The sequence below is a fragment of the Eptatretus burgeri genome, chromosome 3 (genome assembly GCF_056783735.1).
Source record: "Eptatretus burgeri isolate ZD-2024b chromosome 3, Ebu_testis_v1, whole genome shotgun sequence".
In the NCBI taxonomy this organism is placed as follows: Eukaryota; Metazoa; Chordata; class Myxini; order Myxiniformes; family Myxinidae; genus Eptatretus; species Eptatretus burgeri.
This window is the reverse complement of record NC_140963.1, coordinates 107,909,974-107,922,973: the sequence shown is the minus strand read 5'-3', so window position 1 is coordinate 107,922,973 and position 13,000 is coordinate 107,909,974. Positions and strand designations below refer to the sequence as shown.

The following is a 13,000-nucleotide window of genomic DNA, read 5'->3' as shown; positions in this document are numbered from 1 at the left end:
GAACTTAGTGCTATTCTGGTTCATAGTTCCTGACCCATGGGGACCAACACACACCTCATAACCATCCCTATCAGTTCCAGTCGATGCATTGAAATCCCCCAAGACTAGAAGTGTATCTCGTCTGGGGCACTGATCAACCACAGACTCGAGTGTGGCGTAGAATGCATCCTTCACGGTAAGATCACTCGCCTCAGTCGGAGCATAAATAGAGACCAGGGAAATGACACCTAAGGAGTGACGAATCCTTAATCTCATAATACGCTCGTTGACCGGTGTTACCTCAATTATCATTGGGGTCAGCTTATTGGACACAGCTACAGCAACTCCTTGGGTATGGTAACCATCAGAGTGACCAGACCAATAGTAGGTGTAACCACCCACCATTATCTCGCCGCAATCCGGTCTCCGAACCTCAGAGAGAGCTGCAATCCCGATGTCCAAACGCTTGAGCTCAGATGATAACAGAGACAGGTGATCATCCTCTCTTAGGGATAGGACATTCCAGGCACCCACCCGAAGGGACCGCCTCAGGTTAACCCAAGGAGACCGCCGTCTGGTGGACGACACCTCAGCACCACTCCGACACACTCTCCCGCAATCTGACCCAGGGATGTTACCCCGTGGTTTCCCTCCTATCAAAGATTGGGGGTCCCGAAGGCTTTGCCCCAATCCCATCATCCGGTGAGCTGCCCTGCGAAGGGTGACCTGATCTGGGTAGCATCTGGGTTGTATATGCCTGGTGTTGGCTTAACGGTTAGGGTGGTGGGCTTGGGATCCGAGGATCCTGAGTTCAAATCCCGCTCATCTGTTGAATTAATACCAGGTGGGGTTAACTCGGCCTCTCATCCTTCCGAGGTCGACAGAATGAGCGCCAGCATGCTGGTATACTGTGTTGGAGTGGCGACCCGTCCAGCATTGTGCTCAATAGCCAAGGGGACTGCTTAAACAGCACCGACGCTCTGCACAGAGTATGGTCCCAATCTCCTCCTGGGTGGTATGAAACGTCTTCCACTTCTTAATGATGGATTTCACCGTACTGAAAGGGATAATGGGTGACTTTATAATCTTCTTATAACCCTCTCCTGAACGGTGCTTCTCCACCACTTTATGTTTGACTTCTTTGGAAAGCTCCTTGGTCTTCATGTTTGCCTTGTTGGTTGACCAAGTGAGTTGCACCTTAAAACTCCTTAGATCAGTGGGGGAGCTCAATTTTTAAGTTAAACCATTGATTAAAAACAGCTGACACCTATTACACTTATTTTGTAAACTTTCAAACAAATAATTTGTTCTTTAAGTGATTTTGGGTAAATTGGTTAAAGGGTTTGGATACTTATACAACTGAGAACCATCTGATTTTTCTCTGTTTATCGAACTTATTCACATTTTATCTGCATTTTTTTTTTAGCTTTATCACTTTGGAGTAGTTTGTGAAGACTCCATATGTTAAGTATGATTTGAAAGCGTCATGAAATAAGCTCAGGTGGCATCAAAATGTGAAAACTTTGGAAGGGGATGAATACTTTTGTCGGCCACTGGATGACCCTTTGCTGCTGCTGATTACGATTGATCCACTTGTTTTTCTCCTCTCCTATTTTCCTTCTGTTCCTATTTATAAACTAATATATTTGCTTAAATTTTTTTTATCTTTCTGATGGCAGTGGTTTTTGAAGCCATATTATATTCCACGTCACTTGCTGCTGCTGCTGCCTTTGTTTCATCTTGACGGACCCTGTGTTTTTTTTTTTTCATCCTCATTATGGGGAATAACATCTATTGGCAATTTCTAGCTGTAGATTAGATGTTTATACAGTAATTTAACATTTTATTTGGACCTTGAATCTTCCTTTGAACAATGAAATTGTCATACTTTTAGTTTTTTTTTTTCATGGGAAGGGAATGTATATATTACGAATGGCCAGTTAATCGGTTATGTAAGGAAATATTTAATGTTTAGTCACATGAAGCCAGACTTGGATACCTCTGTGCCTTCTTGCAGGGATGAGCTGAAGTACTCGGCTGTTTGTGCCTACTCACAGAGAGATATAGAAGCGGCTTTTGCTGGTCCTTTTTTCAAGTTCTCACCAACAGACAGGAATGAAGAGCAGCTGCCCGTCCGTCCAGGCACTGTGAGTTCTTTAGAATCTCAAATTAAACCTTTTTACAAATTTGTCATATTTATTGCAGAAATGTCAGGTCATGTATATATATATATATATATATATATATATATATATATATATATATATATATATATATATATATATATATATATATATATATATATATATATATATATATATATATACAAACACACATATATATGTTTATTTAAGGTGTTAGGACATCAGGTTTTGGAAATACCACAATATAATATATTTTTTTCTTTTTTTAGTGAAGGAATGTGGGTGCTGCTTTATACATAGGTGGCATTTTAGGGTCCATCCCAGGTTTCCTGAAGTTATTTAAAAGTTCATCATAAGCCACCTGCCGACCAGATTAGGTGAGACAGGCAGAACCTCTCTTAAAGATAATTAGTGAGTCATCTGGGATTTGTTTTGACAGCAATCCAATGAATCTCTAAACCAGGTTCTTTTGTTCCGCTGTGCGATTGAAGGGTGTTTGGCATATCCAGCATGCTTGCTCAGTGTAGGCTGGTGAAAGTGAGCAGTCATGGTAATCGAGGACACACCAGCTTGTAGACAAGAAAACAGTTATTTCCACCACTTGACCATACAGTCAGCTCTGACAATCTAATAATAACATGTTAATGCTCTTGAGACGAACTGAGGTTTCAGTAGCTCAGAATATAAACCCAAAAGTCGTTTGGAACCATAAAAATCTCAAAATAGCTGAGAAAAGAAGAGACTTGTCGAAGCTTTTCACCTCGCACTAGTCAGGATGATCACAAGGACACTGGAAATAAAGATCGAAGCAATTTATGCTCAAACGTGGTCACCGATTGGTTCACGTTGGAGACTATGATTGCCATCGACACACATCATGGCTTTGAGACACTGAGTGAGTGAACCAGATAACCCCAGACTTGCTAAAGTTACTGCAATTGTCTCAAAACGAGCAAAGCATTTTTGATTCCAGAGAACAGGCTTTTGTGTGGATGAATGTGGCTTCAAGCATGCATACGTCGATGTGCTGCACTGCGTGATCGGGCCATGATCTGAAACAAATCCATGCAATTCACATCCGTGACGATGACTGCTGTCTGATAATACCACGACGTGCGAGTAAGGGTCCCCTCATAGCACGACTTGCAGAGATAGATATCCTGCTTCCAGACCAACAATAAGTGGCCAAAAGTATGTGGACACCCCTTCTAATTCGTGGATTTGGCTATTTCAGCCACACACATTGCTGACAGGTGTATAAAATCAAGCACACAGCCATGCAATCTCTATAGACAAACATTGGCGGTAGAATGGGCTGTACTGAAGAGCTCAGTTACTTTCAACGTGGCACTGTCATAGGATGCCACATTTCCAACAAGTCAGTTTGTCAAATTTTTGCCCTGCTAGAGCTGCACTGGTCAACTGTAAGTGCTGTTATTGTGTAGTGGAAACGTCTAGGAGCAACAACAGCTCAGCTGAGAAGTGGTAGGCCACATAAGCTCACATAATAAGCTTTCACTCGCACACGTGTGCGGATTCTCATGGGCACACTTAACTTTGCCCACAGCCACGCTGTGTGACACGTCCTGTGTGGTTCAGCACCGCAGCATGTCCGCTCCTCATGCGCTGGAGCACATGGTTTGCGAGACGGCCGCGTACTTTCCACCACGGCGCCACGCACCATGGGTCTGGGTGTGAGTTCGGTCCACGCACCCACAAATCCCGCACATGTAATCAAGCATGCAGGCACACACACGTCCAGAGAATCATTTGTACCCATTTGTACCACATCCGTGTGTACTGTCTACAGCAGTGGTCCCCAACCTTTTGATCCCACGGGCCGCATTCACTACTCCCAAGGATGTTGGGAGCCAGAAAAAAATTGATTCATTTTATTGAGTTTTATTGATGCAAATTGATTTGATTCCTCCCGGCGGTGAACGGCACTGGCCGGCAGCGGCATTGTGTAAGGCTTTTCAGGTCACGGCGCCGGCCAGCAGTGGCCGGCAGTGGCATTGTGTAAACCCCTTTAAAATTGCTACATGGAAATGTGTTTTGATTGGAAAGTCCTCACGGGCTGCAGTATAGGGCTCCGCGGGCCGCAGGTTGGGGACCAATGGTCTACAGGGTGGGTCATGAGTCCCAGGACACGGTTTTAGCTGCTTATATAAGATTTGTTTACACCATTTACCAGGGTGAGCCATACACCCCAGGAGTAATAACATATTACAGTAATACATATTAACAGGAGTAATAATAAAAGATTCTAGTAATACAACAATTACAATACCACCTTGAGACATCGAGCGCATCCGTATGATGTCCGCCTTTTCATGGCACAAGATAATTTTTTCTACATGTGGTGTAAAAAACCGACACAAAGTACCATGTGCTATGGTGTCAAATTCTTCCTAAATACATTGTTTCAGTTCATCAGCAGATGCCATGCGATGTTCTGCAACTTCAGCTTTGATGTACCCTACAGAGGATTGTCACAACGGTATAAATACATGGTATAAACAAATTTTGGAAAAGCAGCAAAAACCGTGTCCTGGGACTTCTGACTAACCCTGTACGAACCTCTCCTTGCTTGCAGCAAATGTGAGGTATTAATAAATTGCAGCAACTATTCATACACTGTATTTATATTAAAATTTTATAATGGAAGCGGATCACACAAAAAGGTGAAAAATCAAACTGTGAACAGAATTGCTGGAAAAAAGACCCCTGTGGACTGTATCGCCATGGCTTGCAAATCAAAATAAAGACCAATTGCGACACCGTAGTCCCAGGAAGGAAGCCAGACATAACAATATACACATACACACATACACATACACACATACACATACATATACAAGCCGGTAGGCGACACGGGTGGTCGCTACATAATTGCATACTAGTCATGCAGTTTTTAACGTATCGAGCTGAAAAGTTTTGACAAAGACGTTGATTATTTATAGTGCACATAAAATCCTGGAAGCCGATTTTTGATTTTCTAAAATTTTTTTTTAGGATTTTTCAAAAATTTCAAAGTCCTGTTGCTAGGCAACGGTGATGTCCATAGCAACGGTGCTCAAAAGCATAGAACTAGATCCTGGTTTAAACCTACCTGTCAAGTTTCATCAAAATCGGTTGACTCCTCTGGCCTCCAGAGCTGTCCATTACATACAAACATACAGACAAGCCGGTTGGCGACATGGGTGGTCGCAACATAATTGCATGCTAGTCATACAGTTTTTGACGGATCGGACTGAAATTTTTTGACAAAGAGGTTGATTATAGTACGCATAAAAGCCTGGTAGCCGATTTTTGATTTTCGAAAAAATTAATTTTTTAGGATTTTTCAAACATTTCAAAGTCCCGTTGCGAGGCAATGGTGGTATCCATAGCAACAGTGCTCAAAAGCATAGAACTAGATCCTGGTATGAACCTACCTGTCAAGTTTCATCAAAATTGGTTGACTCCTCTGGCCTCCAGAGCTGTCCATTACATACAAACTTACAAACAAACATACATACATACAAACATACAGACAGACAGAAAAAGTGAAAATAAAGGTACTTTAGCGACCACTCAACAAGGGTACTTTCGCGACCACCCAATCAGGTTACTTTAGCGACCACCCAATCAGGTTACTTTAGCGACCACCCAACAGACAGATGGAAAAACTGAGAATAAGGGTAGTCTCGTGACCACCCAAAATAACACACACACACACACACACACACACACACACACACACACACACACACACACACACACACACACACACACACACACACACACACACACACACACACACACACACACACACACACACACACACACACACACACACACACACACACACACACACACACACACACACACACATATATATATATATATATATATATATATATATATATATATATACACACAAACACAGATATAAATATGTACTGGTAAGTCCTTACAAAAGATATTTTATTTGAAGTTATAACCTTAACTTATAAGCAATTGACTGATTTCCCAACTACCCAGATCATCAGCTAGGCATTGTTCTTCACTGACGTTTCAATCCTTTCAGCCCAGAACTTCTCCAAATGGCGGATCCGCAACCCCGGTCACAGGTCCACATCAGTCGGATTACTCGACATCAATGGACCTACAACTCCGGTCACAGGTCCACATCAGTAGTTTACTCGACATCAATGGATCAATGAAATGGATCATCAATAAAAGCAGCTTGCGTAGCGCAGCGTCCCAGTTGATTAATTATTTTCGTTGTGATGAATGAAGTTCCACTTTCTGCACATTCCTTAATCTTTTCTTCATCGGTTCAATCGTCTGAACAGTAGAAAAAGGTAAGTTTACTACTTTGCTTCAATAAATACTGTTGTGGTTGACGAAATTCGCAAACCACCATTCAGGTCCCGTAGGTGAGATATCTCTGTAAGTATATGTGTAGTTAGCCCAAACCCGTTGTTTAGAGGGAATAAATGTTATTCATTCGGGCTGCGACCCTTTTAGATAGCCGTTTTTCTTTTACTATCTTTATTTTGGACCAGCCGCCATTACTACCACCAAAACCACCACCAACCACGTCTCAACAGCCATCACACAACAACCACCAACCGCAACGCTGCTTCACAACAACAACAACGCCAACAGCCACGACCTTTATCGTCACATCTCGCTCTCGCAACCTTCGCATCACCGCCATTCCCGCGCCACTTGTGGGCACCGATACTGGACTCGTACAGGGCGCGCACCGAGCAGCGGGTGCAAAAACACCAGCCTTTCCGAGAAATCGGATCAAGAATGATTCACGCCCACTTCTGTTCCGTCCTATCAGCGAGCGTGGGGCGATTTGGCCCCGCCTCCAGGCGCGTCGGAGTATAATCACTATATGCAGATTAGCGGATCAAGAATGATTCACGCCCACTTTTCCTCCGTCCAATGGGCGAGCGTGGCTCCGCCCCCAAGCCGTTCCTGATCCAAAAATCTGCATATGATTTCTCCTGTCGGACTATAAAGCGCCGAGCGCGGGGCGAATTTCAGAGAGTTGAGAAGAGGGCAGTTGGGAAGAGTTGAAGAGTTGAGCAGTTGGGAAGAGTTGAAGAGTTGAGCAGTTGGGAAGAGTTGAAGAGTTGAGAAGAGGAAAGAGTTGGAGAGTTGTGGCGGCGGCGAAATCAGTCGAGAGAGTGTCTGTCGGGGTCCGGAGAGGCTGGAGAAGCCAAGAATCTTTGTGGAGGTCGGCGCTCGTGTCAGAGTCGGGGAGCTGCGGAGAGGGGAGGCCGGTAATGCGGTCGAGGTCGAAGTCGCTCGTCGCGGGACCCAAGCCAGCCAGATATCCTCACCCCCCCCGAGCATCAACAACCCCCCCCCTGTTTCCCCCCGCGCTGAGATAGTGTGAGAAGGGGGCCCCGTTCCCACCCCATTCCAGGCAGTGCCAGCGAGGCCTGCGGAGTCGGGGCGCTGCCGCCATTTTGCGGCTCATCACCAGACGGGTAGGCTCGACGCGGTCTCGGCCCCAGGCCCGTCTGCCCCCTTATCGTTGAGGGTGGCCCCTTTTTCTTTTGCTTTGGAGTATATGTGTTGTCGGCGCCGTCTGTGAAGTAAAACTGTGTAAGTGTTGCCGTGTGCTCGCGTAGTCGGTAGTAGATCTGCATTGTGTCTCTTTTGTTGCATTTGCTTTTTGTGCAGAATTGTGATCAGTGATTGTATATGTGTGCTTTCCGTTTGCCGCGGAATAAATGTGCTTTATGTTGAACTGTTTTTCCCGTTTCGCTTCGTCTTTTCTTTTATTGAATCTCCATCTTACTTCACGTAAAGGGTTGGTCGTGGGCTAAAAACGCCCAATAATTAATTGAACCGTCGAGGTTGACGATAACACCGCTCGGTTATCCCGATAGTACGGAACGGGTCGCTTGAAGTGGCCCGTGTCCGAAGTCGACCTGCGGCGAGGTACGATCGCCCGGTCTACCCTCCGTGTGGGTACTTAGGTAGGTCGAATTTGGCGAGCAACCCTATCCCACGCGGGGGGCCGATTGGCACGATCGTGGTGAGGCCGAAAGGCCCACCCGTGACTAGTTCCCGGCGTTAGTCCGAGAGGGTCACGACGGGATTGTCCGTCCGGTGGGCGACGTGTCGCGATTCGAGTTACGTGGCCGCCCGCACCCCGGCGGGCGCGAATCCGCAACAATACACTTAGTTCGAATAATTGCCAATTCATTAAAAAAAAAAAAATCAGATTTCACTCCAGATTTCGACGTATATTTAGTCCACGAGATCCAATTCTATAATTCGAATATATACTTTAATCGGTCCGTGAGAGAGGATCGTCTTTCCAAGACAAGGCATGTTTTAATAGGCTGAATCAAAATGATGGCTAAGACCCCTGCGAGGGAGAGTGAGGTGACCGAGCATGATGCCTTGATAAAGGATATATTTAAATAAGGCTGTTAATTATCTTCAAAAGTGGTGCTTAAAATTAACCCAAACACGTGATTTTCATTCATGTACTACCTTGGAGTTCCCTTGGTATGCATGCAAAGTTTGGGGTCGCTAGGTTTCATTGTTTTGGAGTTACGGAGGAGCTGGACGGATGGATGAACGGACTGACACACACTGACATTTGTTGGAAATGCAATGCTGGTGAGCAAAGCAAGTAGTGCAGATGGATTCCAGCATTGCCAAAAGTAGCAGCACCACTTGGCGAGCATGGAGTGAAACACTGAATGCGAATCATCACCTCATGAGGTGAGGGTGAAAGGTTTCGGAGCAAGGCACTGCTTGGCGAGCTCTGGGTGAAAGGTTCAAGGCAGAGCACCGTTTGACGAGTTGAAGGTGAAAGGTGAGAAGTTGAAGGCGAAAGTGCCGCTTAGTAGTGTTGAGGTGAAAAGGAAAAAAAAGCCAGATGTGAAATCATTGCTTCTTGTGGCAGGAGTCAAAGTGGAAAGGTGAAAGCTGGAGGAGATATGAGGCAACAGGTAAAGTGCTGGAGAGTCCATAGAAAACTGCAGGAACAAACTGACAAGGCGGGAAGATTCCCAGGAGATCAGGCAAGGAGTTAGTGCCTCACATATCTGCTTGGGGCCCTGGAAAGCCCAAGATGGCAAGTGCAGATGCGCAATCAAGACCTCCGAGCTGGTGTTTATGAAGCCAGGCATTTTGAGGGAAGCACAAGTCGAAGAGGGACTTGCATGAAGCTTGAGGTGGTGTAAGCGCAGCAGTGTGTGGGACCTGGGAGCTGGTGTCCATCATACTGGCTGGTCCAACTACAACTCAGATAAAATTGCATCAACTGTTTTATCTCAGTGCCAGCCAATTTTTTTTTTTAAAGCATCAGCAATGGCACAACAGTTGCTGTTGGAAGCATCAACTGCAGCACAATCATGCCGGCGAAAAGAACGTCAAACAAACGGTGTGACAATGTCAGCACGCTACTTCCAGCGGCCGTCTGGGAGATGGGGTCAGCTCTGGTGGTGGCTTAGCGCAAAGCACCTTGTGTCACCAATAAATAGTTTTTACAGGAGTTTCCGAGTCAGTTACGCTGGGATCTGAGCTCTGCACTTTTCAGCACGTCAAGTAAGAGCTGTGGGTTTCCCAAATTCTCTACCACTTGCCTGTTAATTTTCCCTACAAATCCACAAAAGCCATGTCTGTCTTGAATAAGTAGCTTATGTTCTACTTGTATATTGAGATTAAAAAATTTTTTTTGCATGTGTTGGAGTTTTGTGATAATCTAATTCGCACAACTTTTTGAACAGTCCTTGTGTGAATAAACCTAGTGAGAAAAAGAAGACTGCAACAAGGTTGAGTGATTTAAGACAAACAGACAGACTCATCTGTATTTGTCATTAGAGTGGAACAAAGATGAAACTGAGCAGAATGTATTGTTGTGAGCCGGGTATCGGCGGTGAGCACGACCGCAAGATGGGGCAGTAGAGTCGGCTCCACCGAACACCCGGAATCTAGATCGTACCTTTCCGATAACTCCGAAGGTACGGGTCCATTCCAGGACCGTGAATTGTCAATAATTCAACCGCGTGGGACAGGGTTATTTGCCAAACTTCAAAATACCTTGAGGCCCACGTGGCGAGATACCGATAAATTCACACCCTCGACAGAGCTCGAACGGGACGAGCCGATGCCGTGCTCGACCCGTGCGGAACCCGAGCGGATGGTTACCAAGGTGCCGTCGGTCCAAATGCACAACTACTGCAGCAATGGCCTTTTTAATCCCCCAACACGCACCGTGCTAAACCAATGAAGGAAAGGAGAAGGACGAGCTGAAACATTCAACAAAATGGATATTTATTTACAATAGGCAGGGAAGGGAACACAGAAGCGTAGAGTTAAACCGACTAAAGGCCCTGTCACACCTTGACGATTTAGCCAGCGTATGCCGACGTATGAAAAAATTGTCTAAAATGCTGGCACACGTCGAATACGTTATGGGTAAGTTTTGTATACGTTAATAGCACGCTGAATCTCGCTGAAGCACGCTGGCATACGTCGTAGTACGCTGAGCTCGTCGACAAATTTTAAGCATGCTCAAAATTTTTCGACGTATGCCAGCATATGACTCATACGTTCTGCCTTCGCTGGCCTTAAGTTGTAGGCACGTTATGCGATCGTTGACACACGTCGACACACATTACTTGTAAGTTACTCATAAGTCGAAACACGTTGAGGTAATGTCTACCGTACCCGAAACTTGTTTCTAACCTATGAGTAACGTGCTTTTAACCTATGTGTAACGCATCTCCAACGCATATTGACATATGTAGATGTATTTGACGTCTTCCGGACAACCACAGAACTTACTGAACGTGTTTCTAACTTTAGCTACCGTATAATGGCGTATTGGCAGCGTTTAGGGGAATTGGTATATAAAAATGGGGTTCACACAGGAAGAACCCGTCAGTGTTCCAGACTCCATGTTTTTTTTTGTTTGTTTGTTTTTCTTCGGCATGACGGTGATGTTGACCCTTTGATTTCTAGTGTGGTTATGATTTAAATTGTTGAATGGCAGCCTATTAATAGGCTACGCCACATGATCGTTGGCGATACGCTGCCGTGCGCTATGCATAAGTTGGACTATCGTTGGGCATAGGTTGTGAACGCCGACATCACGCTAAGCATTCGTTGGTATAAGTTATCTATAAGTTATCGAAACGTTCTGTGTACATTACTAATACGTTATGCATACGTCCAACTCGTTATGAATACTCCCAAAACTGAAAAAAAACATCAATAGTTCAGCGTATGCCAGCGTTTTACATACATTTTGATATGTTGACATACGCTGGCTAAAACGTCAAGGTGTGACAGGGCCCTAAGCAATGCAATCAATGTACAAGCAAAGAGCACTTAACAATTCCTACTTTTAGACTGGGCCCACAGACACACACGCACACACCCAAAAGAAACGATGGCCGCGGCCTTTATTTGGCCCTTCAGCTCGGGAGGGAAGGTGAGCTGAAGGGGAGAACCTGTCTCGCACCTCCCTGCCTCGTGCGGTCTGGTCAAGCTTGTCCGGTGGTGGGACTTCGAACGCACGGCCTCAATGCAGCACCAAGCACCAGGGACGAGGGACAGAACGACAGACGCCAGCCAGCACAAAGGCGGACGAGGCGGGAGACGACGAGTCGACAGGTGCTCAAGGCCGGAAAGGCTCCACGGATCCGACGACACCAGGCGAGGCCGAACCAGACAGCCAGACAGAACGCCCCATTCACTGTCTCGCGAACGCTCCTGCCACGAGCACACCGTCTCTCTCGGATGCTGGTCCAGACCACCACTCCTTCCCCTCAGGTGGGAGGGGCTTCTTTTCCTGGCCACTCGCCTCCTCATTGGTCGGACCCATCGCGCGATTCCCTGGCCGTCCTCCATTGGACAGGCCCACGGTAGGCGGGGCAACTCCCACCCTTCTGGGCGGAGTCCCGTGCGGAGGCGTTTGTGGCTCTGCCCACCTCCTCACCTCTGGCCACGTGCGTAATGGCGATCGTGTTGAGTCGGAAACGGGGCGGGTGAGACGCCCGCTCCTTGCCGATTGGCTAAAGAGGGACGCCATGCCTATGTTAGGTTCCGCCTACGTGAGCACTTGCTGGCGAGTGCGCAAATAATGCCGCGAGCAGAGTGTTGTCGTGTGAAAGTGAAGATGGTCGTTGTTGTCGTTGTGGATGTAAAAATCCTAACTATAAAAATTACTGTACAGCACACGGACATTTAATTCCCAGTAGACTCGGGCCGGGACCCTAACTAGAAGCACACACTTACCGATATAACTGTTCTATAAGGACCTGAATGTTGAGCGCAGTAAGCTTCCAGATTAGCAACAGTATTTCAGGTGCTGTGATTTACCTCTGTTGATTGTTTGCACGGAGCTAACAAGTTCCGCTTGGTATGAAGTGTTGCTGTGGTTGTTTCATAAATCATTTGGATCAGTTGTGGTGTCCAAAAGATGAACCTCAAAATGTACCTCAAAATGTACAGGTAATCATACAGATAAGATGACTGATTAATTATTGCAAGTACTGCACAATAAAATATGCATGTAAGAGAGGTAAAGAACAAATGTTTTACTGTGGAGGAGTAAAGCGACCTTCGGGCCACGCTGTAGGTACGGTTTAGTCGAAAAGACAATTTGACATGTAAAAGATAAGTAATTCTCACGCCCATGGTGTTGGTCCATGTGTTTATTTTTCTAAATCTAATTACATTAAATAACTGAATTTCAAAGAATTCTAATAATAATTGCATGGATGCACTTGTTCATTGAAAAATATATCATGGTGATCTATCTCGTTCATATAATTTATTTAACGTACTCTCGTGGATCGCAACGTATCATATATTGGTGTACAGTATGTGACGATGATGCC

The 13,000-nt window shown here is 45.5% G+C and overlaps 1 protein-coding gene across 5 annotated transcripts in view; it reads left to right on the top strand.

Annotated features, from left to right (window-relative positions):
• The window catches only part of LOC147030659 (semaphorin-4D-like), a 105,345-nt gene that overhangs the window by 63,344 nt on the left and 29,001 nt on the right, over nt 1-13,000 (top strand). For all 5 annotated transcript variants that reach the window (XR_015056464.1, XM_085874890.1, XM_085874891.1 and 2 more), the window contains one exon: nt 1,997-2,126. Coding sequence is in view for 4 of the 5 variants with exons in the window: in XM_085874890.1 (XP_085731016.1) it covers nt 1,997-2,126 (130 nt within the window). In the remaining variant the exon portion in view is untranslated. The remainder of the gene's footprint in view (nt 1-1,996; nt 2,127-13,000) is intronic.